Source organism: Lepus europaeus, chromosome 14 (assembly GCF_033115175.1).
Source record: "Lepus europaeus isolate LE1 chromosome 14, mLepTim1.pri, whole genome shotgun sequence".
Lineage (NCBI taxonomy): Eukaryota > Metazoa > Chordata > Mammalia > Lagomorpha > Leporidae > Lepus > Lepus europaeus.
In genome coordinates, this window is record NC_084840.1 from 78,153,683 (window position 1) to 78,176,714 (window position 23,032).

General features: G+C 38.7%; 1 protein-coding gene and 1 pseudogene across 1 annotated transcript; one reads left to right on the forward strand and one right to left on the reverse strand.

Moving 5' to 3' along the window:
- Window positions 1–10,144: 10,144 nt before the first annotated feature.
- LOC133773897 (speckle-type POZ protein-like) lies at window positions 10,145–10,912 on the forward strand (annotated as a pseudogene).
- Window positions 10,913–21,236: 10,324 nt separating this feature from the next.
- On the reverse strand, window positions 21,237–22,644 carry LOC133773898 (UDP-GalNAc:beta-1,3-N-acetylgalactosaminyltransferase 1-like). The gene has a single exon (XM_062211442.1). It carries the CDS (start codon window positions 22,493–22,495, stop codon window positions 21,500–21,502), a length of 996 nt encoding a protein of 331 aa, XP_062067426.1. The 5' UTR covers window positions 22,496–22,644; the 3' UTR covers window positions 21,237–21,499.
- Window positions 22,645–23,032: the final 388 nt, after the last annotated feature.

Genomic DNA, 23,032 nt, shown 5'->3' on the forward strand with positions numbered 1-23,032 from the left:
GGACTCTCCAAACTGTCTTCCATAGTGGCTTTACCAGTTTGCATTCCCACCAACAGTGGGTTACTGTCCCTTTTTCCCCACATCCTCACCAGCAGCTGTTGTTGGTTGATTTCTATATGTAAACCAATCTAACCAGAATGAGGTGAAATCTCATTGTGGTTTTGATCTGCATTCCCCTGATGGCTAGGGATCCTGAGCATTTTTTCATGTGTCTGTTGGCCATCCAAATGTTATTTTCAAATGGTCCTGTGGAGTGCATCAATTTTGTTGGACTGAGACTCCTGCATCTAGAAGAATCTGATGCCACCTTCCCTGTCCTATTGTCTATGCTCACATCCTTTCAACTCTCCTCTAGAAGTAGGTCTAATGTGGGCCTAACTGAAGATTGTAGAACTGCACCAATTTCCAGGCTTTTGGAATTCAGGCAGCTTTGCTTATATTCATAAATCACAAATTAGTGGAGGTGATAACATTTGGAGAACAACGAAAATCAGTGGCATTGCATTGACACATTGCATTCTGTGCTATAGATGCTTCACCTGACACCCTGGTAACCCTGCTCACACATACCCCAGACCTTGACCTTTTTCTTTCTCTGACTGTTTTGTAAGCAACCACTCCTTTTCGCAATCCTGTAACATTTCCTTTTGTTTCTAGCACTAGTAAGTGGCTGATGCAAGGTCCACAGCTTTATGCTCTAAGTTCCTAACTAAGCTGGGTGCCCACTAGATATTGCAAGAAGGAGTGAGTCCATAAATGCATGAAGAAATGAGAAGCTCTAGAGCAGATTTTCTTGCTGCTCTTTAGGGTCATCATAACCAAAAGACCGGCTCTCACCTTTCCTCTCTGCCTCATCTCACTCTCTTCAAGCTCTCAGTCCTCAAGGCTGGTTTTCTGCTGCAAGGGTATGCCTTGTTTTGTCAGACTAGACTTTGTTCTGCCAAATCATCTCTCACAGCGTTGCCCAATTAACTTCTCCCCAAATATAAATGTGTTTGTTTTCATATCACTGTTCTGCACAAAAACCAAATAAATTTCCATTGACTTATGGGATAAGACTCAAAATTCTTTAGCATGATATCTAATACTGACTGGACCTTGTCCTTGAAATTCCTTCAACTTATTTTCATTGCAAATATTAGAAACATATTGAAACATATAACAGATGCTCACTTACCCACCATTGTGGATAAACAAATAGTAGCATTTCCCCAGTATTTACTTCATCTTTGACTAAAGAAGAAAATACTGCAAATAATGTTGATGAGCTCCAGCTACTGGTAAAGATCTTAGGCTTGACCAAATGTGATTTGCTTTGTTTTCTGTTCTGCTTCATTCATGCTGCTGTAACAAAGGACTAAGATTGTGGAGTTTATAAACAACAAAAGTTTCACTGTTTTTGAAGTCTCAGGTTGCCAGCAGGGCCAGGTTCTGGTGAGCGCTGTCTTCTTCTTCTTTTTTTTTTCATTTATTAAGCTTTTATTTAATGAATATAAATTTCCAAAGTACAGCTTATGGGTTACAATGGCTTCCCCCCTCCCACAACTTCCCTCCCGCCCGCAACCCTCCCCTTTCCCGCTCCCTCTCCCCTTCCATTCATATCAAGATTCATTTTCAATTCTCTTTATATACAGAAGATCAGTTTAGTATATATTACGTAACGATTTCAACAGTTTGCCCCATATAGCAACACAAAGTGAAAAAAACTACCGTTGGAGTACTAGTTATAGCATTAAATAAGAGTGTACAGCACATGAAAGACAGAGATCCTACATAATATATTTTTAAAATTAATTAATTTTCTATGCCATTTCCAATTTAACACCAGGTTGTTTTTTTTCATTTCCAATTATCTTTATATACAGAAGATCAATTCAGTATATAATTAGTAAAGACCTCATCAGTTTGTACCCACACAGAAACACAAAGTATAAAAATACTGTTTCAGTACTAGTTATAGCATCACTTCACATTAGACAACACATTAAGGACAGATCCCACATGGGGTTTAAGTACACAGTGACTCCTGTTGCTGACTTAACAATTTGACACTCCTGTTCATGGCGTCAGTAATCTCCCTAGGCTCTATTCATGAGTTGCCAGGGCTATGGAAGCCTTTAGAGTTCGCTGACTTTGATCTTATTCCGATAGGGTCATAGTCAAAGTGGAAGTTCTCTCCTCCCTTCGGAGAAAGGTACCTCCTTCTTTGATAGCCCCGTTCTTCCCACTGGGATCTTACTCTCAGAGATCTTTCATTTAGGTCTTTTTTTTTCTTTTCCATGGTATCTTGGCTTTCCATGCCTACAATACTCTCATGGGCTCTTCAGCCAGATCTGAATGCCTTAAGGGCTAATTCTGAGGCCAGAGTGTTGTTTAGGACATCTGCCATTCTATGAGAGCTGTCTTCTTGATTGCTAACTTCTTAATGTGCCCTCTCATGGTAGGAAGAGCACAGGAGAGCTCCCTGGAGATTGTGTTTTAAGGGCACTAATCCTATTCTTGAGGCCAGTACCCTCATTAGCCAGTAACCTTCCAAAGGTACCACACCAAAATATTGTATGACTCGAGGTGAGGATTTCAACATACGAAATTTCAGGGCATACCAGAATTCAAGCAATCATACATACCTTCTCCAATACATTTGTAATAAACTTAGAATTACTTTTCTTTTCAATAAAAATAAGAAATTCTGCCTTAGATTTTTTTAAAATTATTTTTGACAGGCAGAGTGGACAGTGAGAGAGAGAGACAGAGAGAAAGGTCTTCCTTTTTGCCGTTAGTTCACCCTCCAATTCTGCCTTAGATTTTAAAATATAAAATTCATTGGGCGATTTGTTCCTTAGGTCTGATTTTATTTACAAAAAATTGATGTAGATTATCTGGGGTGAATAGTATGGTTGATGTATGTCCATGTACACTCACGTGAATGTGTGTGTATGGGGGGGGTTGCATATTTGTTTACAGAGAATTAAAGCAAATCTACCCAGTCACACAAAAGTTCATTCTAGACTAGAATGATGGGTGACTGTATCAAAAACCTCAGCTTGACAGTTTTCTTCCTTTATTGGACTAGGCACACATACATACACACACACATAGACACACACCTGATAGTTTGCAGAGAGAGAAGGAACCTTCCTTTCATTCATTATGTTTCTTCATCTCTATGAGTTAACTAAAGCAAAGGTAGTTATGAGATAATTGAGATGGAAGAAACAGTTGGAAATAAATGGGATATCTGGAGGTTGCTAGATATTAGATTATATCCAGCAAAGACTGGAAGTGTGTACACTGCAATTTATTAAGGTTTTGAAAGATTGTCTCAAATTAAAAGTGATAATTTGATAAGATTTGCTCAACAAAGGAGAAATTCTTAACAGCTATTCTTATCTAAAGTTGGAACAACTGAACAGAGATTCGATGAGACCTAAGAAGATGGCTGATAATACGGAGTTAACAGAAATGTCCTCAGACTTCTTTTTTTTTTTTTAACTTTTATTTAATGAATATAAATTTCCAGTGTACAGCTTATGGATTACAAAGGCTTCCCCCTCCCATAACTTCCCTCCCAACTGCAACCCTCCCCTCTCCCGCTCCCTCTCCCCTTCCATTCACATCAAGATTCATTTTCAATTCTCTTTATATACAGAAGATCAATTTAGTATAAAGATTTCAACAGTTTGCACCCACAAAGTGAAACATACTGTTTGAGTACTAGTTATAGCATTAAATCACAATGTATAGCACATTAAGGACAGAGATCCCACATGAGGAGCAAGTGCACAGTGACTCCTGTTGTTGACCCAACAAATTGACACTCTAGTTTATGGTGCCAGTAACCACCCTAGGCTCTCGTCATGAGTTGCCAAGGCTATGGAAGCCTTCCAAGTTTGCTGACTCTGATCATATATAGAGAAGGTCATAAAAGACAGAGTGAGGATAGTAACCAATGATCCTAAGAGTGGCATTTACCAGGTTTGAACAATTATGCAGCATTAAGTGGGGAAGAGGACCATCAGTACACACAGGTTGGGGGTAGAGCCATTGGTGGTGGAATAGAGGTTATGATTACAAAGGAATGAGGCCCAAGTGTGTTAGACAGGGTCTAGAACAAAGGACAGAGTCATTATTAGAGGAGCTAAGAAAGGTGCTGTCTAAGCTACAATTAAGTTTTCTGGTTGAGAGGCAAATAGAACCTGATAGAAGGGGCTTGATAATAATCTGTTGGGCTTTAGGCCTTGTAAGTTAAGAGGCCCAGACCTATCTATCTCTTCACATGGGGTATATCCTAAGGGAGGTGTGAACCTCCTAGGGGAAGGCACTCTGTTGACTTTCATTACTTAGCTGGCCTGGGAGGAGAGCTGGCCAGGTAAAGGCAAGTGGCATCTCTAACAAGAAATTTACAGTTCTGCCTGCAATGTTGCTGACCCTACTTGACCATCCCCTCAGCTACAGTGGTCACTTTGGAAGTTGGGCTGAGTGAAGGGCTTTTCAGCTTAGAGCCAATAAGATCTGTGGCTCTGACCTGGGCATCCTTCGACTCCAGGGCAGGTCCATTTCCGTCCATTTCCAGTGATCCAAGTCTTGGCAGAGCTGCCAGGGCTCTTCACAAGCTGACTTCTGCTGAAGCCCAGGCTTACCACATTGAAAGCCACTGCAGTGGACTGGCCTGTTGGGTCTCCTTGAGGGCAGATCACTGTACAGATCAGCCATTAATAGGCCTGCCACCCATTGCTTCTGATGCCTAGCTTTCTTTTCCTCCTGGTTTGTGTTAAAGCAGACCAGAGGATGCAAGTCAAGGGAGTGCCCATGTCCCATCTCTAATCTTCGGTGGCCTGAACTACAAGTCTATAGTCACAGGCATGTTCTGTAGTAGTTTTTCTAAGGTAGACAATGCCCATGAGGAAAATTATATTCTCACTTTAAAACTTTCTTTCCCTTTGGTCTGAAAGGGAGGTTTTTTCTACTTACTGTATACTTGGCTGATGGCGAAGTGAATCTAGCTATGAGATTATTATTTAAGTTCTTGTTTTGGCTATGCTATTACAGAAAGATGTTAGCTGTCTCTTTTATAAGGTCTAAAGATTAAATTGTGTGTCCTACAGATTCCTTCATAATAGAATTAGTTTCCTACCTTGAAGAGAATAGAGAAATGAAAGAACAAGTTGGGCTTAGAATAGAGAAATGAGGGAGCAAGTCCTAGATCGCTTGCTGACAATAGCAATATTACATGAATACTTAGCAAACCGTTTCAACCATTAGATAACAACTTAAGAAAACATTTACCAGAAGGTCCAATGCCTTCTATAAATTTTAAGAATCATGTATTTGGAAACACCTCTTAAATATCTAACATGGTGTAGTTTGTTTAACCAGTAAACTTAAGCACAACCATCTAAAATGTTTTTAGTTTCTTTCTACCAACAAGTTTAAAACATATGATACACAGATTCAGGTCACACAAATTAAAATGTATCTTTGATTGATTTTAGCAGCTTAAATTTATGGACAAACTTATCTATAAGCCATTTAAAATAAAACTCTTAATAAAATTTCCCCATGTGGACATACAATATGTACACACATATAACATAGCATGATAGACCAATATAGCAATTTTAATAATAGCTTTTAAAATCTTTAACTCTTTTTGTAGATTGCCAATTGATTTGAATTGCTTTTTGTTTTTAGTAACCTCAGTTAACCATACTTTCTCTCAGTTGGTACTGTTAATACATTATTGGCTTCATCTGTTTACAGAGCCATCGCAAAATACTGAATATAGTAGAATTGGCTGGAAAAAGTCCATAGGAACCTATATGAGGACAGCTAAACACAGAACCAACAACACTTTAGTTTTATGAGCAGCAAATCATATGTAACTGTGGATTACAAAAGACTTTAAGTCGCCATATTTAAAATTATAAACTCATCAACCAACAAGAGGCACTTGCTTACTTCACAGTATTTTTGAAAGCACCTGTAGGATTTTACAAGTATTTAACCCTTTAGGCCTCTGGGGCTTTCTCATTAAGATAACTATCATGTCTAGTAACACAAAATCATTAGACTTTTTATTTCTCAAACATTTGTATTAATAGCATTTTCCATTATAGAAACTTAAAGTTTGGTACCACATCACATCTTGACAGTCCTTCTAATATACTCCAAATAGACTGATTAGTTGGTGTCTCTATAAGATGAGAGACATAGGTCCTTCGATTTTTTCAGTTGGGCCCAAACTGGAAAAACCAAAGTCCAGGATTTACTGGAAATTTTAGAGTCTAGATTGTTTGAAACTTTGATTTTTTGAATGCCTGTCAAGAATGCCACGAAGGCTCAAAATCCAAAATATCTGGTTGAAATAAGATTCCTTAAAATCATGACATAACATCGACCAAATTTGATCATTGTTACAAGGTGATTATTCAAATCTTTGAAAATAAGCACATATTTAAATAACCCATAGCTCTTAATAAAAATTCAGCTGTTTTTGAACAATTAGAATTTAACAGACATCAAGAGAACATAATAGATTACTTTAACACATTGCTTTAACAGAGCATCAGAGTTTAATTCTATGTCAAAGAGAAATTGAGCTTCCTGTGATCTTTTTGCTGTGAGGTTTCCTTCCTTTACCTTCTTTCATATTGGTGACCATGTTTCTGCGTTTCTGTGTGTAACACATCTTTAAGCATCTTTTGCAGGGCAGGATGAGTGGCAACAAATTCTTTCAGTTTCTGTTTGCTATGAAAAGTCTTAATTTCACCTTCATTCACAAATGAGAGCTTTGCAGGATATAATATTCTGGGCTGGCAGTTTTTCTCTCTTAGTACCTGGGCTATGTCTCGCCATTCCCTTCTAGCTTGTAGGGTTTCTGATGAGAAGTCTGCTGTGAGTCTAATTGGAGATCCTCTGAGAGTAATCTGACATTTCTGTCTTGCACCTTTTAGAATCTTTTCTTTATGTTTCACTGTGGTGAGTTTGATTACAATGTGTCGTGGTGAGGATCTCTTTTGGTCATGTTTATTAGGGGTTCTATAAGCTTCCTGTACTAAGATGCCTCTGTCCTTCTCCAAACCTGGGAAATTTTTTGCTAGTATCTCACTGAAAATGCCTTCTAATCCTTTCTCCCTCTCCATGCCTTCAGGAACTCCTAGAACCCGAATGTTAGGTTTCTTAATAGTATCCTGTAGATTCCTGACAATATTTTTTAGATTTCTAATTTCTTCTTCTTTTCTTTGGTTTGCCTGTTTCCTTTCCTGTTCTCTGTCTTCTAAGTCTGATATTCTCTCTTCTGCTTCGCCCATTCTGTTTTTAAGGCTCTCTAATGTGTTTGTCATTTGATCTATTGAATTCTTCATTTCATTATGATTTCTTGTCACTATCACAGTTTCTTGTTCTACTAGTTGTTTCATTTCATTTTGATTCCTCCTTAATATTTCATTTTCACTAGAGAGATTTTCTATCTTGTCCATGAAGGATTTCTGTAGTTCAAGAATTTGTTTTTGAGAACTTCTTAATGTTCTTATCAATTTTTTGAGATCTGCTTCTTGCATTTCCTCTATCTCTTCATCTTCATAATCTTGAGTTGGGGTGTCTTTTTCATTTGGGGGCTTCATAGTGTCTTCCTTGTTCTTGTTACTTCGGGTTTTGAGTTTGTTGTATGGCATGTTGGAGATATTTGGTTTCTTCACTGTGGCGTTTTTTCTTGTTACACTATGGCTCTATATTAAGTAGACTGTCTGCTTTCGGTGGAGCTTTAGAGGCTTGAGATGAGTGTGGACTGAGAGCTGTGTTTGGTTCCTCAGTGTTGAGGTTGTGTCAAAGAGGACACTCCCAGGTTAGGCGTGGTAAATTTTTCTTTCTTTCTTTGTTTTTTTTTTTTTGATTCAAAAGGGAGGTAATTCCGCACAGCTGAACATAATTGGAGGTAGTTAGCAGGTGAATGATATACCCACAGGAGCCAGAGATTGGAAGCTCTTTCCCAAGGACCACACAGGGAATCTCTGCTGCCCTCGGTGTGGGCTCCAATTCTCCTGCAGTCTCCCACTGGGTTGCCAAGTTAGATGCTAATCTCCAGTTATTTCACCCCTCCCCCCAGAGTCAGGTTTTTCTGCTAGGCTCAGGGCCGGCGCAGACCTGAGGTCACCCTGCTTATGACGTATTTCCAAAATGGCTCCTGCTCTTTGTCTTGCTTGCATTTGAGGGGTGAGCGGAGAGAGAGAAACTCGTGTCCGTATCGGTCACTTTTTTTTTTCTTTCTCTCTTCTAGTTAGCCTGGTGAACTTTTCCCCACGGAGTTTCAAGCCTCGTTCCCTCTAGTCTCCTCTTTCCGCTTGCCCGCTGGTGTCTTGGGCTATTGAGGTTCGGCTCACCTCGCATTCCAGCGCTGGTGTGTTGAGTCTGCCGCTGGTGTCCCGAACTTGGGCTCCCACACTCTCCACGCAGGTCCACTGTGAATAACTAGTTCCGGAAGAGTTTCCTCTGCTGTTTCTTCCCCTACTCTTCCTTGACCCTGCAGTATCTCCACTTTTATTAACCTGTGTCTTGCCGAACTATCAATGTGCTCCCTTCCTATTCCGCCATCTTGCCGCTCTCAGAAATGTCCTCAGACTTCTAATGGCATTCTCTGCTGGGCTGGGCTGGGCTGGGCTGTACTTGTCATTGGGCATTAAACCAACTCAAGATTTCATGCTAAGGGGAAGCTGCTTGGCAAATCTTCATTTCACGCCAAGTTCTGATATTCTGACAAATCTCAGGAACATTGAAAGGGTTTCAAAATTAATCACTTTGTACATGTAGTTGCTGTACACTGCTGGTGCAGGATTTTGCTTAGAGACTACCAAATTGTTGTCTTTATTCAGAAAGTGAATTTTACACTGAGATTGGAAAATTGTAGCCACCAAATGGAAAAGATCTCATATAAGTCCAAGAGCAAAATAGTGTAGTTTAGTCAGGATGGGTGACATCTGCTTTGATCCTAGAAATAATCTCAGTTCAGTCTTAGAAAGAAATATTCAAGGCCTAGCTTATTATTTTGATAACAAATTTTTTGTTTTCTCTGTACTGTGTAACCCAACTGAGTTAATTTATTTTTAGAATGGAATCTCAAATCTTTGACAAGAAAAGAGTGAAACTTACAGGTAATATACAATGTGGACCACCCAAAAGTGTCTCCACAGGTATTTTCATTCTTACTCAATCTGTGTTGTGTGCTCTTTTGAATGAGAAGATTTTTAAGTTTCACATTCATCTGAGTATAGTATTAGGTGAACATGAGGATTTCCCTTTAAACAAAAGAAAAAAAATGTGAGATTTTAGCCTGAAACACAATAAATGACAAACCTATTTGGGAAAAAGAAATAGAAATTTATCATTTTTACCATTTTAAAGAAGCAGATAAAAACAAACAGAAAGTGCTTAGAGTCCCATGGAAAACAAATGATGCAAGCCAAGACCCTAGCTGAGAGTTACTTACCTGTTTTCAAATCTGACTTGCTAGGAAATATCTGTCCTCAAAATTTCCAAGACAACATCTGCTAGTAATTAAATTTAGCTGCCACTCTGACCCCAATCTCCATAGCCATATCTTTATTTACTGCCCACTATATGCCAGGCATAGAATAATTTGTGTTCACACAGAGCTTGTATCCCAGCAGAGGGAGATAATATAAAAACAAAGGAATAAAAACAAATAGCATGTAAACAGGAGAGGGGCTAATAGAAAAGATCAGGCTAGGTGAAGTGGGAGGATCAAGAGGGCCAAAGGGGTTGCTCTTTGGAACAGGTTATCAGCAAAGCCTTTCTTATTTTTTTAAAAATATTTATTTATTTGCTTAAAAGAGTTACACAGAGAGAGAAGGAGAGGCAGAGAGAGAGAGAGAGAGAGAGAGAGAGAACTGGTTCACTCCCCAACTGGCCGCAACTAGATGAGCTGCACCAATCTGAAGCTAGGAGCCAGAGCTTCTTCTGGGTCTCCCACATGGGTGCAGGGGCCCAAGGACTTGGGCCATCTTCTACTGCTTTCCCAGGCCATAGCAGAGAGCTGGATTGGAAGTGGAGAAGCTGGGACCATATGGGATGCCGGCACTTCAGGCCAGGGAGTTAACCCACTGTGCCATGGTGCCAGCCCCAGGACTGGGGTTTTAAAAAATTCATTAGAAAGGATTTTTTTTCTTGATGAAACCAATGGTCTTTTACCAGATGACAAGATTACATTATTTTGTGAGGTGAGTGTGGTCCAAGATTCAGTAAACAAATCAGGACATACTAATACAAGTACTTTGAAGGTGCCTGAATGTTGACTAGGAGATTTAGGTGACTTCTGGGGAAACATAAGATTTATAGATTGCAGTTTTTTTGTGTGTGGACAAGAATTTAAAGCTCATAAATCTGTACTTGCAGCCCAATCCCCAGTTTTCAATGCAATGTTTGACCATGAAATGGAAGAAAGCAAAAAGAATCGAGTAGAAATAAGTGATTTAGACCCTGAACTTTTTAAAGAAATGATGATATTCGTTTACACAGGAAACCACCAAATCTTGATAAAATGACTCTCAACTTGTTGGCAGCTGCAGACAGATATGCACTGGAACGACTTTAGGTCATGTGTGAAGAAGTTTTGTGTATTAACCTTTCAGTAGAAAATGTTGCTGATAACCCTGTTCTTGCAGATTTGTATAATGCAGAATGGTTGAAAGCGCAAGCCATAGATTTTATTAATAGGTGCAGTGTGCTTTGACAGGTTGGGTGTAAAGAAGGGAAAAACTGAAACAGCAATCAAGCAACTGACATAATGGAAACATCAGGGTGGAAGTCCATGATTCAGTCACACCCTCACTTAGCAGCAGAGGCCTCTGCACAGTGTCCACAGTTTGGCATTCCTCGCAAATGCCTAAAACAGTCCTGAAATATTCCATGAACACTATAAAAATGGAATTGACCATTACCCTTCCACGTCCAAAACGATGCTAATATACAAACCATAAGCAAGAGTTGTATCTGTTTCCTTGTACACAGAACAGATGGTGAAAAGCATATTACTTGCATTTCAGGTGGATAATTTATGTTTTATTCTTCAGCTTTAAATTAGTCTGATTAATTCACTTCAAGGCCTTAAATTATCAATGGCTTCTCTTGTTTATATAATACTTTTATTTTTTTATCTTTTATTTAATGAATATAAATTTCCAAAATATAGCTTATGGTTACAATGGCTCCCCCCCGCCCCATAACTTCCCTCCCACCTGCAACTCTCCTCTTTCCCGATCGCTCTCCCCTTCCATTCACATCAAGATTCATTTTCAATTCTCTTTATATACAGAAAATCAGTTTAGTATATGTAAAGTAAAGAATTCAACAGTTTGCTCTCACATAGCAACACAAAGTGAAAAATACTGTTGGAGTACTAGATATAGCACTAGTTATAGCATTAAATCACAGTGTACAGCACATTAATGACAGAGATCCTACATGATATTTTTTAAAAAAATCGATTAATTTTCTATGTGATTTCCAATTTAACCCCAAGTTTTTTTTTTTCATTTTCAATTATCTTTATATACAGAAAATTGATTCAGAATATACTAAGTAAAGATTTCATCAGTTTGCACCCACACAGAAACACAAAGTGTAAAAAATACTGTTTCAGTACTAGCTATATCATTACTTCACATTGGACAACCCCTTAAGGACAGATCCCACATGGGACGTAAGTACACAGTGACTCTTGATGTTGATTTAACAATTTAACACTCTTGTTTATGGTGTCAGTAATCTCCCTAGGCTCTAGTCATGAGTTGCCAAGGCTATGGAAGCCTTTAGGGTTCGCCGACTTCGATCTGATTCCGATAGGGTCATAGTCAAAGTGGAAGTTCTCTCCTCCCTTCAGAGAAAGGTACCTCCCACCTTGATGGCCCCGTTCTTTCCACTGGGATCACACTCGTAGAGATCTTTCATTTAGGTCTTCTTCTTCTTCTTTTTTTTTTTTCCCCAGAGTGTCTTGGCTTTCCATGCCTAAAATACTCTCATAGGCTCTTGAGCCAGATCCAAATGCCTTAAGGGCTGATTCTGAGGCCAGAGTGCTATTTAGGACCTCTGCCATTCTATGAGTCTGCTGTGTATCCCACTTCCCATGTTGGATCGTTCTCTCCCTTTCTGATTTTATCAGTTAGCATTAGCAAACACTAGTCTTGTTTGTGTGATCACTTTGACTCTTAGACCTATCAGTGTGATAAATTGTGAATTAAAATTGATCACATGGACTAGTGAGATGGCATTGGTACATGCCACCTTGATGGGATTGTATTGGAATCCCCTGGCACGTTTCTAACTCCACCATTTGGAGTAAGTCCGATTGAGCATGTCCCCAATTGTCCATCTCCTCCCTCTCTTTTTCTCATTCTTATATTTAATAGGGATCACTTTTCAGTTAAAATTTAAACACCTAAGAATAATTGTGTGTTAATTACAGAGTTCAACCACTAGCACTACAACAAAAAAATACTAAAATGGATAAAGTATTACATTGTACAACAACAGTCAGCACAGGAGCTGGTCAAGTTACTGTTTCTCATAGTGTCCATTTCACTTCAAAAGTTTTCCTTTTTGGTGTTCAGTTAGTTGTTACCAATCAGGGAAAACAAATGATTTTTGTCTCTTTGGGACTGGCTTAATTCACTCAGCATGATGTTTTCCAGATTCCTCCATCTTGTTGCAAATGACTGGGTTTCATTGATTTTGATTGCTGTATAGTATTCTATGGAGTACATGTCCCATAATTTCTTTATCCAGTCTACTGTTGATGGGCATTTGGGTTGTTTCCAGGTCTTAGCTATTATGAATTGAGCTGCAATAAACATTAAGGTGCAGACAGCTTTTTTGTTTGCCAATTTAATTTCCTTTGGGTAAATTCCAATGAGTGGGATGGCTGGATTGAATGGTAGGGTTCTATTCAGGTTTCTGAGGAATCTCTAGACTGACTTCCATAGTGGTTTAACCAGTTTGCATTCCCACCAGCAGTGGGTTAGTGTCCCTTTTTCCCCACATCCTCTCCAGCATCTGTTGTTGGTAGATTTCTGAATGTGAGCCATTCTAATCGGGGTGAGGTGAAACCTCATTGTGGTTTTGATTTGCATTTCTCTGATTGCTAGTGATCTTGAACATTTTTTCATGTTTCTGTTGGCCATTTGGATTTCCTCTTTGGAAAGATGTCTGTTGAGGTCTTTGGCCCATCTCTTAAGTGTGTTGTTTGTTTTGATGTTGTGGAGTTTCTTGATTTATTTGTAGATTCTGGTTATCAACCCTTTATCTGTTGCATAGTTTGAAAATATTTTTTCCTATTCTGTGGGTTTCCTATTCACTTTCCTGACTGTTTCTTTTGAAGTACAGAAACTTCTCAATTTGATGCAATCCCAATAGTTAATTTTGGCTTTGACTGCCTGTGCTCCTGGGGTCTTTTCCAATAAGTCTTTGCCAGTACCCATGTCTTGAAGGGTTTCTCCAATGCTCTCTAATAATTTGATGGTTTCGGGTCGTAGATTTAAGTCTTTAATCCATGTTGAGTGAATTTTTGTGTGAGGTGAAAGGTAGGGGTCTTGCTTCATGATTCTGCACGTATAAAGCCAGTTTTCCCAGAACCATTTATTGAATAGACTGTCCTTACTCCAGGGATTGGTTTTGGATCCTTGATCAAATATAAGTTGGCTGTAGATTTTTGGGTTGATTTCTGGTGTTTATTCTGTTTCATTGTTCTATCTATCTGTTTCTGTACAGTACCATGCTGTTTTGATAACCACTGCCCTGTAGTATGTCCTGAAATCTGGTATTGTGATGCCTCCGGCTTTGTTTTTGTTGTACAAGATTGCTTTAGCTATTTGAGGTCTCCTATGTCTCCATATGAATTTCAGCATCATTTTTTCCAGATCTGAGAAGAATGCCTTTGGTATTTTGGTTGCTATTGCATTGAATCTGTAAATTGCTTTTGGGAGAATGGACATTTTGATGATATTGATTCTTCCAATCCATGAGCATGGAAGATTTTTCCATTTTTTGGTATCCTCTTCTATTTCTTTCTTTAAGGTTTTGTAATTTTCATGGTACAGATCTTTAATGTCCTTGGTTAAGTTTATTCCAAGGTATTTGATTGTTTTTGTAGCTATTGTGAATGGGATTGAATTTATAAGTTCTTCCTCAGCCATGGCATTGCTTGTGTATACAAAGGCTGTTGATTTTTGTGCATTGATTTTATATCCTGCTACTTTGCCAAACTCTTCTATGAGTTCCAGTAGTCTCTTAGTAGAGTTCTTTGGATCCCCTAAGTAAAGAATCATATCATCTGCAAAGAGGGATAGTTTCAGTTCTTCCTTCCTGTTTTGTATCCCTTTAATTTCTTTTTCTTACCTAATGGCTCTGGCTAAGACTTCCAGAACTATATTGAAGAGCAGTGGTGAGAGTGGGCATCCCTGTCTGGTACCAGATCTCAGTGGAAATGCTTCCAACTTTTCCTCATTCAATAGGATGCTGGCTGTGGGTTTTTCAGAAATTGCTTTGATTGTATTGAGGAATGTTCCTTCTATACCTTGTTTTTCTTAGGGTTTTCATCATGAAAGGGTGTTGTATTTTATCAAATGCTTTCTCTGCGTCTATTGAGAGAATCATATGGTTTTTCTTCTGCAGTCTGTTAATGTGGTGTATCACGTTGATTGTTTTGCGAACATTGAACCATCCCTGAATACCAGGGATAAATCCCACTTGGTCTGGGTGGATGATCTTTCTAATGTGATGTTGCATTCTAATGGCCAGAATTTTATGGAGGATTTTTGCTTCTATGTTCATCAGGGATATTTGTCTGTAATTCTCTTTCAATGCTGCATCTTTTTACAGCTTAGGAATTAAGGTGATGCTGGATTCATACAAATGATGGAGTTAGAAATATGCCAGGGGATTCCAATACAATCCCATCAAGGTGGCATGTACCAATGCCATCTCACTAGTCCATGTGATCAATTTTAATTCACATTCGATGGCTCTGATAGGTCTAAGAATCAAAGGAATCACACAAATAAGACAAGTGTCTGCTAATACTAACTGATAGAATCAAAAAGGGAGAGAAGGATCCAACATGGGAAGTGGGATACACAGAAGACTCATAGAATGGCAGACGTCCTAAACAACACTCTGGCCTCACAATCAGCCCTTAAGGCATTTGGATCTGGCTGAAGAGCCCATGAGAGTATTTTAGGCATGGAAAGCCAAGATACCATGGAAAAGAAAAAAAAAAGAAGAAGACCTAAATGAAAGATCTCTGTGAGTGAGATCCCAGTGGAAAGAATGGGGCCATCAAAGAAGGAGGTACCTTTCTCTGAAGGGAGGAGAGAACTTCCACTTTGACTATGACCCTATCTGAATAAGACCAAAGTCAGCGAACTCTAAAGGCTTCCATAGCCCTGGCAACTCATGACTAGAGCCTAGGGAGATTACTGACGCCATGAACAGGAGTGTCAAATTGTTAAGTCAGCAACAAAAGTCACTGTGTACTTACTTCTCATGTGGGATCTGTCCTTAATGTGTTGGCTAATGTGAAGTGATGCTATAGCTAGTACTGAAACAGTATTTTTACACTTTGTGTTTCTGCGTGGGTACAAACTGATGAAATCTTTACTAATTATATACTGAATCGATCTTCTGTATATAAAGATAATTGGAAATGAAAAAAAACCCTGGTGTTAAATTGGAAATGGCATAGAAAATTAATTAATTTAAAAAAATATATTATGTAGGATCTCTGTCTTTAATGTGCTGTACACTCTTATTTAATGCTATAACTAGTACTCCAACAGTATTTTTTTCACTTTGTGTTGCTATATGGGGCAAACTGTTGAAGTCTTTACCTAATATATACTAAACTGATCTTCTGTATATAAAGAGAATTGAAAATGAATCATGATGTGATTGGAAGGGGAGTGGGAGCGGGAAAGGGGAGGGTTGTGAGTGGGAGGGAAGTTTTGGGAAGGGGAAGCCATTGTAACCTATAAGCTGTACTTTGGAAATTTATATTCATTAAATAAAAGTTTAAAAAAGAAGAATTTGGGAGGATTCCCTCTTTTTTGATTGCTCTGAATAGTTTGAGGAGAATTGGAGTTAATTCTTCTTTAAATGTCTGGTAGAATTCAGCAGTGAATCCATCTGGTCCTGGGCTTTTCTTTGTTGGGAGGGCCTTTATTACTGTTTCAATTTCTGTTTCAGTTGTGGGTCTGTTTAGGTTTTCTATGTCTTCCTGGCTCAATTTAGGTAGGTTGTATGTGTCAAGGAATCTATCCATTTCTGATAGATTTCCCTTTTGCTGGCATACAAGTCCTTGTAGTACTTTCTGATGATTCTTTTTATTTCTGTGGTGTCTGTTGTTACGTTTCCTTTTTCATCTCTGATCCTATTGATTTGGGTCTTTTCTCTTCTTTTTTTAGTTAATTGGGCCAATGGCGTGTCAATTTTGTTTATTTTTTCAAAAAACCAGCTCCTCGTTTGGCTGATTTTTTGTAATGGTTTTTTTTTTTTTTGGACTCAGTCCTATTGGTTTCTTCTCTGATTTTAATTATTTCTCTTCTACTAGCTTTGGGTCTGATTTTCTGCTGATTTTCTAGATCCTTGAGATGAACTGAAAGCTTATCTATTTGGTGCCTTTCCAATTTCTTGATGTAGGCACCTATTGATATAAACTTTCCTCTTAACACTGCTTTTGCTGTATCCCATAGGTTTTGGTATGATGTGCTGTTATCCTCATTTACTTCCAGAAAATTTTTGATTTCTCTTTTAATTTCTTCTATGATCCATTGTTCATTCATGAGTATGTTATTTTTTTCATTTTCAATTCTCTTTATATACAGAAGATCAATTTAGTATATATTAAGTAAAGATTTCAACAGTTTGCACCCACATAGAAACACAAAGTGAAACATACTGTTGGAGTACTAGTTATAGCGTTAAATCGTAATGTACAGCACATTTAGGACAGAGATTCTACATGAGGAGCAAGTGCACAGTGACTTCAGGAGCATGTTATTCAGGCTCCATGTTTTTGCACGTGCTCTAGGGATTCCTGAGTTGCTAATTTCCATCTTCATTCCTTTATGGTCTGAGAAGCTGTATGGTATGATTCTAATTCTTTTGAATTTGCTGAGACTTGCTTTATGGTCTAGTATGTGGTCAATCCTAGAGAAGGTTCCATGTACTGCTGAGAAGAATGTAAATGCTTTCTGTGTAGGATGAAAAGTTCTGTAGATATCTGTTAGGTCCATTTGTTCTATAGTGTCATTTAAATCTACTGTCTCCTTGTTGATCTTCTGTCCTGTTGATCTGTCTATCTCTGAGAGTGGAGTATTAACGTCCCCCAGTACTATTGTATTGGGGTCTAAGTCTCGCTTTAATTCCCTTAACAAGTCTTTTAAATAAACCGTGCCCTATAATTAGGTGCATATACATTGATAATTGTTATATCTTCCTGTTGAATGGATCCCTTAATCATTATATAGTGCCCCTCTTTGTCTCTCCTAATAGTTTTTGTGGTAAAATTTATGTTATCTGATATTAAGATGGCTACACCCACTTTTTTTTCTTTTCTGTTGGCATGGTATATCTTTTTCCAGCCTTTCACTTTCAGTCTGTGTGCATCTTTGTTAGAAAGATGTGTTTCTTGTAAGCAGCAAATAGATGGGTTTTGTTCCTTAACACAATCAGCCAATCGGTGTCTTTTAACTGGATTGTTCAGGCCTTTAACGTTTAATGTGACTATCGATAAGTAGTAACTTTGCCCTACCAGTTTTTGGTTTCCTGTGATCTTTTGCTGTGAGGTTTCCCTCTTTTGCCTTCTTTCATATTGATGACCGTGTTTCTGTGTTTCTGTTGTAACACATCTTTAAGTATCTTTTGCAGGGCTGGAAGAGTGGCGACGAATTCTTTCAATTTCTGTTTGCTGTGAAAGGTCTTTCTTTCACCTTCATACACAAATGAGAGCTTTGCAGGATATAATATTCCACACAGCTCACCTGGTTGCCTAGGTTACAGAGTTTGTTTTACATATGTAAAATGGTGCCTGCTCTTTGTCTTGCTCGGCTTTGTAAGCTGAGTGGAGAGAGAGGCTAGTGACCCTGCTGGTTCCCCCTATTTATTTGTTTTTTTTTTCTCTCCTCCAGTCAGCCTGGTGCACTTTCCCCAGTGGGATCTCAGACCACGTTCTGACCTTCCCCGCCAATGTCTCGGGTTACCTTTCCTTCCAGCGCTGAGGCTCAAATTCTGAGGCTGGGCTTCTGTGGCTGGCCTCCCTTGGTTCCCCGCTCTCGCGGCTCTGCTCTCGCGGCTCTGTTCTCTGGCTCTGCTCCTGCGGCGTGGCTTGGCGCGGCAATGGGTGACCTTGCTCTCCCCGTAGGTCTTCTGTGTCACATCCACTAGATCTGGAAGAGTTTCCTCTGCAGTTTTTTTTTCTGAGTCTCTTCCTGAGGGTACAGTAACTCCACTTTTGTTAAACTATCTTTTCCCGGACTGTTGGTGCGTGCCCTCACTCTTCCGCCATCTTGGCTCCCTACTTTAATTTTTTTTTTTTTTATTGTGCCTTGCCGTTTTGACCGGGCTATGCAGGATTGCACAGCTCCCTAATGTAGTGATTCGGATAACTGAAGATACTAAGTTTCAAAAAGATCTTCCATTATTTCTTGAAAAGAAAAATGAATTTAGAGGTTTTGTCTTGTGCTATCTCAAAGTTTAATTGTAGATTCTTCTTAAAAGTACATGTATCGGAGATTACCAGTAATGTCTCCAGTCTAATTTATATAAATATAGATGAATCTGCTTACCTTCGAGGTAAGTTATGGCAATATACTGCTTCAGTTCTAATTTATTTTTCATTTAAAGGGGCAAATATGCAATGAGTTGGCCAAGACTTTTAGTAAAATTTGTGGTGTTTGTATGTTAACTGTTCAATAAACTGCGGGTTTATCCAAATTTACAATGATCGAGAATGAATTGAGGTTAAGATTTCAACAAGAAAGCATGTTTTCTGCTGAAGTAATTTTTAAAAAATTTATAGTGACCTATATTTATATGAGAATTCTGTACATGTTAAAAGTTAAGGATGACCAAATATAAATTTAATGAGTGGGTCAATTAAGAAAGATATATATGCACTTTACATGTGTTACTTTTGTATGCTGGGTGGTACATATATTTTTCCTGTTTTGGGGGAATTAATAAGGTGTAAATTGTGTCAACTTTTGAAATAATTTTTTTATTTAGTAAATATAAATTTCAAAGTACAGTTTATGGGTTACATTGGCTTTCCCCCCCCATAATTTCCCTCCCACTTGCACCCCTCCTATCTCCCGCTCCCTCTCCCATTCCATTCACATCAAGATTCATTTTCAATTCTCTTTATATACAGAAGATCGGTTTAGTATGTATTAAGTAAAGATATCATCAGTTTGCACCAACTCATAAACACAATGTGTAAAAATACTGTTTCAGTACTAGTTATAGCATTACTTCACATTGGACAACACATTAAGGACAGATCCCACATGAGAAGTAAGTACACAGTGACTCTTGATGTTGATTTAACAATTTAACACTCTTGTTTATGGCATCAGTAATCTCCCTAGGCTCTAGTCATGAGTTGCCAAGGCTATGGAAGCCTTTAGGGTTCGCCGACTTCGATCTGATTCCGACAGGGTCATAGTCAAAGTGGAAGTTCTCTCCTCCCTTCAGAGAAAGGTACCTCCTACCTTGATGGCCCCGTTCTTTCCACTGGGATCTCACTCGCAGAGATCTTTCATTTACGTCTTCTTCTTTTTTTTTTTTTGAAATAATTTTTTAAGACACATGGAAGCAACTGGGATATTTGTGATAACAGATAAGAAGGGTCTCCTTGATTATAGTTAAATTGGTTTGGATTTCAGATATTCATTACTGAATTTATTCCTGTTTTTTCATACTTTGGAAAAGTACAAAATAAATAATTTTTGGGCAGTCTACTCTCTTTCAAACAGTGAACTAATACAATTTGCATGTGCAAGATGCACACAAAGGAGATTGTTTCAGGCCGCACTATGAAACTTTCTCCCCTTGTTTTCTCCTTTGTGTTTCAGTTATTATACTAACTTTGTGGATGATATTAAAATTCTGCACAATGTGAACAGGAAAAACTATAAACTGCTTTGCATGGGCCAGTTTTTCATGACAAATGAACTTTAGCTTTAAACACGTATACATGTTCAATGTTTGTGAGTTGTGTTCCTAAGGAAGGTCTGTTTTGGTGCATTATCCCAGAGAAGCAGGAGCAATCAGTGTCAGGCTGTTGGATCTGACTTACTGTAGCAGTGACAGTGTGCTGCTTTTTTTTTTGATTTAATCATTCTCTATATTACCACAGTAAAATATATTATAAATTCCAAGAGATTATTGAAATGCAATAATAACCTATGACTTCACATTGATGAGGCTATTGATAACAAACTGACCAGTGAAGTAACTAGAACAAAGTTCAAATGTAAAAAAAAAGATTCATTGTTCTATTTTTTTTTATTTTTATTTTTTGACAGGCAGAGTGGATAGTGAGAGAGAGAGACAGAGAGAAAGGTCTTCCTTTTAGCCGTTGGTTCACCCTTTAATGGCCGCTGCGGCCAGCGCATCTCGCTGATCCGAAGCCAGGAGCCAGGTGCTTCTCCTGGTCTCCCATGCGGGTGCAGGGCCCAAGCACTTGGACCATCCTCCACTGCCTTCTCGGGCCATAGCAGAGAGCTGGCCTGGAAGAGGGGCAACCGGGATAGAATCCGGCGCCCCAACCGGGACCAGAACCCGGTGTGCCGGCACTGCAAGGTGGAGGATTAGCCTGTTAAGCCATGGTGCCGGCCAATTGTTCTATTTTTACAATATAGAAACCACCATAGCATGTAAACACACACAAAGTAATAAATAATAATTTATAACTATAAAATACTGCAATATTTGGAAGTACCTTATGAATGACCAAAACCATGAAATTTTGTTCAGTATAACTTCAGGGAAGTTTCTCACACAGAAATACAGATTTTTGTAAATTGGAACTCCATGTAAGAGACACATGAAACCCTTAAGTGACTGGATTGCTCAATAAACAGAACTCCACACTGCTTTCTTATAAAGGCCTAATGAGTTTAGAATTCAGTGAAATCTTTAAGAAAGTCTAACCTATAGAATAGTGGGTTTAAATTGTTTGGTCCTAGTTTAAAAAAAAAGCAAATTCCTTTGTAAGATATTTTATTCATCTGAATATTACCTTTAAAGGGCCTGACTTGATTTATATCCAAATAAATCACAGTAATGTATAACTTTCAGTCTCCAGTCTATGGGTTCTCCATGACTTTTGATTCAGTGTAAGTCAACACACTGACCTTCCTATGAGTTTCCCATAGTACCAGCTTCAGCGTTTTCCACAGATTTCTGTCCTCTAGGTTTTTGATGGAGTGTGAAGTTAGTAATGGCATGTGGTATTTCTGAGCATAACCTGCCAAAAGGTGATGATTTCCTTAGAAGAAAAGCCATGTGCTGCAATCACACGTCTAAGCTGACAGAAATCCAAATGGATTCTATATAAAAAGAAAAGGTTTATGTCTTCTGGAAAATGAATGTCCACCTTTAACAAATTCAAACAGATCCCAACATAAACATCTTCAAACTTGATAGGTTTTACGTGACCCATCATGTCATAGATCCTTGGTACCAAATCTTTGGACATTATATAGCCCAACCCACTGCAATTTGGAGGGAATACTTTGAAAGGATATTCCTGGTATGAAATATGGGTCTTTTGATAAAATCCTCTGTAGGAATAGTTCTCAATTAGAGGATAACCTGTGAAAAATTCCTCTGGGTTGTTTAAGTTTAAAAGATACTTCACTAAATTGCCAGTACTGATGAAAACATCAGTATCTGTCTTCATGATGTACTTGGCATTGGGACAAAACTCAGTGACCCACCTGAATGCCATAATGGTTTTCAAGGTCAGGTTATTATAGGTGTCTAAAAAATCTTGTCGTATTATGTCACCGTAAAGAAGGTGTTCATCCTCTAAAGACAATGCTAACATTTTGTCTTCCTTTTCAGCCTGTTGGCCCAATAAGAAAAATGTAAGAACCTCATATCCCCACCAAGACTTTTTTTCACCCCAAGTAACTCTAATGGCCTGTCTGGCTTTCACATCTGAGGGATGAGAAGTTACCACGATGACCAGAAATGGGTTTTGATGAGAGCAGTTTGAATGCTCCCGAAGAATGAAGCAGAAGTTCTGTCTGTAAATTGGCTCGTACTCATAGAAGTACATCAAGTTTAGACGTGCAATCACATTGTACTGAGGTAGGCTGAGATACCACATCACCAGGAAACTCAGGAGTGACAGCAGCAGGAGGCTCCATTTGAGGGATCTCAGTGACATCCTACTTGGAAGGGCAGTCAAGAGAGCCAGGTCCATCCACAGTAGCTCAAAAACACGTAAGCCGCATGTTCCTCTTGATTTATTTCTTCTGAGTGAAAGACTTCCGATTTCACCAGCTGAACATTCAGCAGTATGTAGTTGCCAAAAATAATGCTTGATATGTCTACTCAAATGCAGAGCTTCTGATACTTGCTTAAAATTCTACCATACACTGCTTATAAGATACACACCTCAGCCCACGCGCGACGGGCACTCAGAGGCGGCCGGCGCTCCTTCCTCCCTCCCCGCCACGCACACGCAGGCTGCGTGCAGTCGCACGCACGGCCCGGCGCGCTCCAACCACGCGCCGAGGCCGTTGCCGGTGCCCCGACAGTGTGCTTCTTAGGTAAAATTTATATTTAACCACAAGAGAAAAGTGTGTCACTGGGGAAAAATGCATATAACTATGTGTTTGCATATATAACTTTATTCTGTAGATTAGACTTTATATAATTTGTTTATTTAGTTTTTCAGTTCAGGGCAAAAGGAGAAAAATGAAGCTTGAGAATTTGCAATAGATTTTATTTTTGCTGT